General features: G+C 35.8%; 1 protein-coding gene across 1 annotated transcript in view; it reads left to right on the forward strand.

The window, feature by feature from the left end:
• RFX8 (RFX family member 8, lacking RFX DNA binding domain) overlaps positions 1 to 1,108 on the forward strand; it is a 164,314-nt gene that overhangs the window by 124,685 nt on the left and 38,521 nt on the right. Inside the window, exon 7 of the mRNA XM_006870767.1 lies at positions 618 to 695. Coding sequence (XP_006870829.1) covers positions 618 to 695 — 78 coding nt within the window. The remainder of the gene's footprint in view (positions 1 to 617; positions 696 to 1,108) is intronic.

Consider the following 1,108-nt stretch of genomic DNA (forward strand, 5'->3'; position numbering starts at 1 on the left):
TCACATGTGATATCAAAGAGATTATCCGATGATTTCCACATTCCGTTGGGTCACCTCTCTTTGGAATTTAATTAACACACCCTCACATTGGTGGTGGTGTGTTAATTAAATGTATGATCAAATAATAGCCAAGCTAAGTTTTAATCTGATATTTTGTATGGCCCGTGAATGATGTTATAAATATCCAAATTTGGCCCTTGGCAGAAAAAGTTCCCCACCCTGTTCTATAGAAAGACTCCATTCTAGAATTGCAATTCCTTTCTAGAATGAGCCTCTCCATCACAGAGAAGTGAACTTCTGTGTGAATTTTTCTAAAACCTGGGTCTGGGAAACATGAGGGAGAAAATTGGGGTTGATAATTTAGGGAGAAAAGTGATTTTGTAGTAGATGGAACATGCTTTGCAACTGCACTTATGAAATTAAAGCTACAAAAATTATAATCTAGTAGGTCATGCATTCCTCCCTAGATATAAAAATTGTTGTGACCAATTGAAGAGTTCTGATTGTCATCTCAGGGTTGCTACAAGAACAGCCCTTGAGGGCTGCAGAAAGATCTTGAAGAATCTGTTCATTCTTGAAGTGACCCACAGCTGAATAATTTCCCATCTCCTTCCTAGATGGCCTATCTGGCTAATGAATACTGCAACTATTGTCAAGATATTTTTCAAATTGTGAAGAACCAAGAGCTTGAGAGGGTAAGGTTTTATCTATAAAGTATAAGCAATTATGACTCATTATGAACAATTTACCTTTAATAGACCACTCCAGGGTGTCTAGTGGTGATCCATTGCACTGACATGCCTAGAATGCAGCTATTTTGTTATGTTCTTGAAGGCTATAGTATAACCTTTTGGTTTACTAGTTTGGAAATTCTCCAAAATGTTAATATTGATAACTTTATGTTTTAAACAGAAATTGAGAATTTTTATGCATATTTACCTTGGAATTTTCACCAGTATTGAAGAGCCATTTTATTGATACATAATAAAAAACAACAACAACAACAACAACAACCAAAAAAAAGAAGAAGCAGGGCTTTGAGGCAGGGGTCTGACTGGACTATTATATTAATTCAGGTTTAATTCCAGAATTGGCCATCGGTGTTGTT

This window comes from Chrysochloris asiatica, unplaced genomic scaffold (assembly GCF_000296735.1).
Source record: "Chrysochloris asiatica unplaced genomic scaffold, ChrAsi1.0 scaffold00150, whole genome shotgun sequence".
Taxonomy (NCBI): Eukaryota; Metazoa; Chordata; class Mammalia; order Afrosoricida; family Chrysochloridae; genus Chrysochloris; species Chrysochloris asiatica.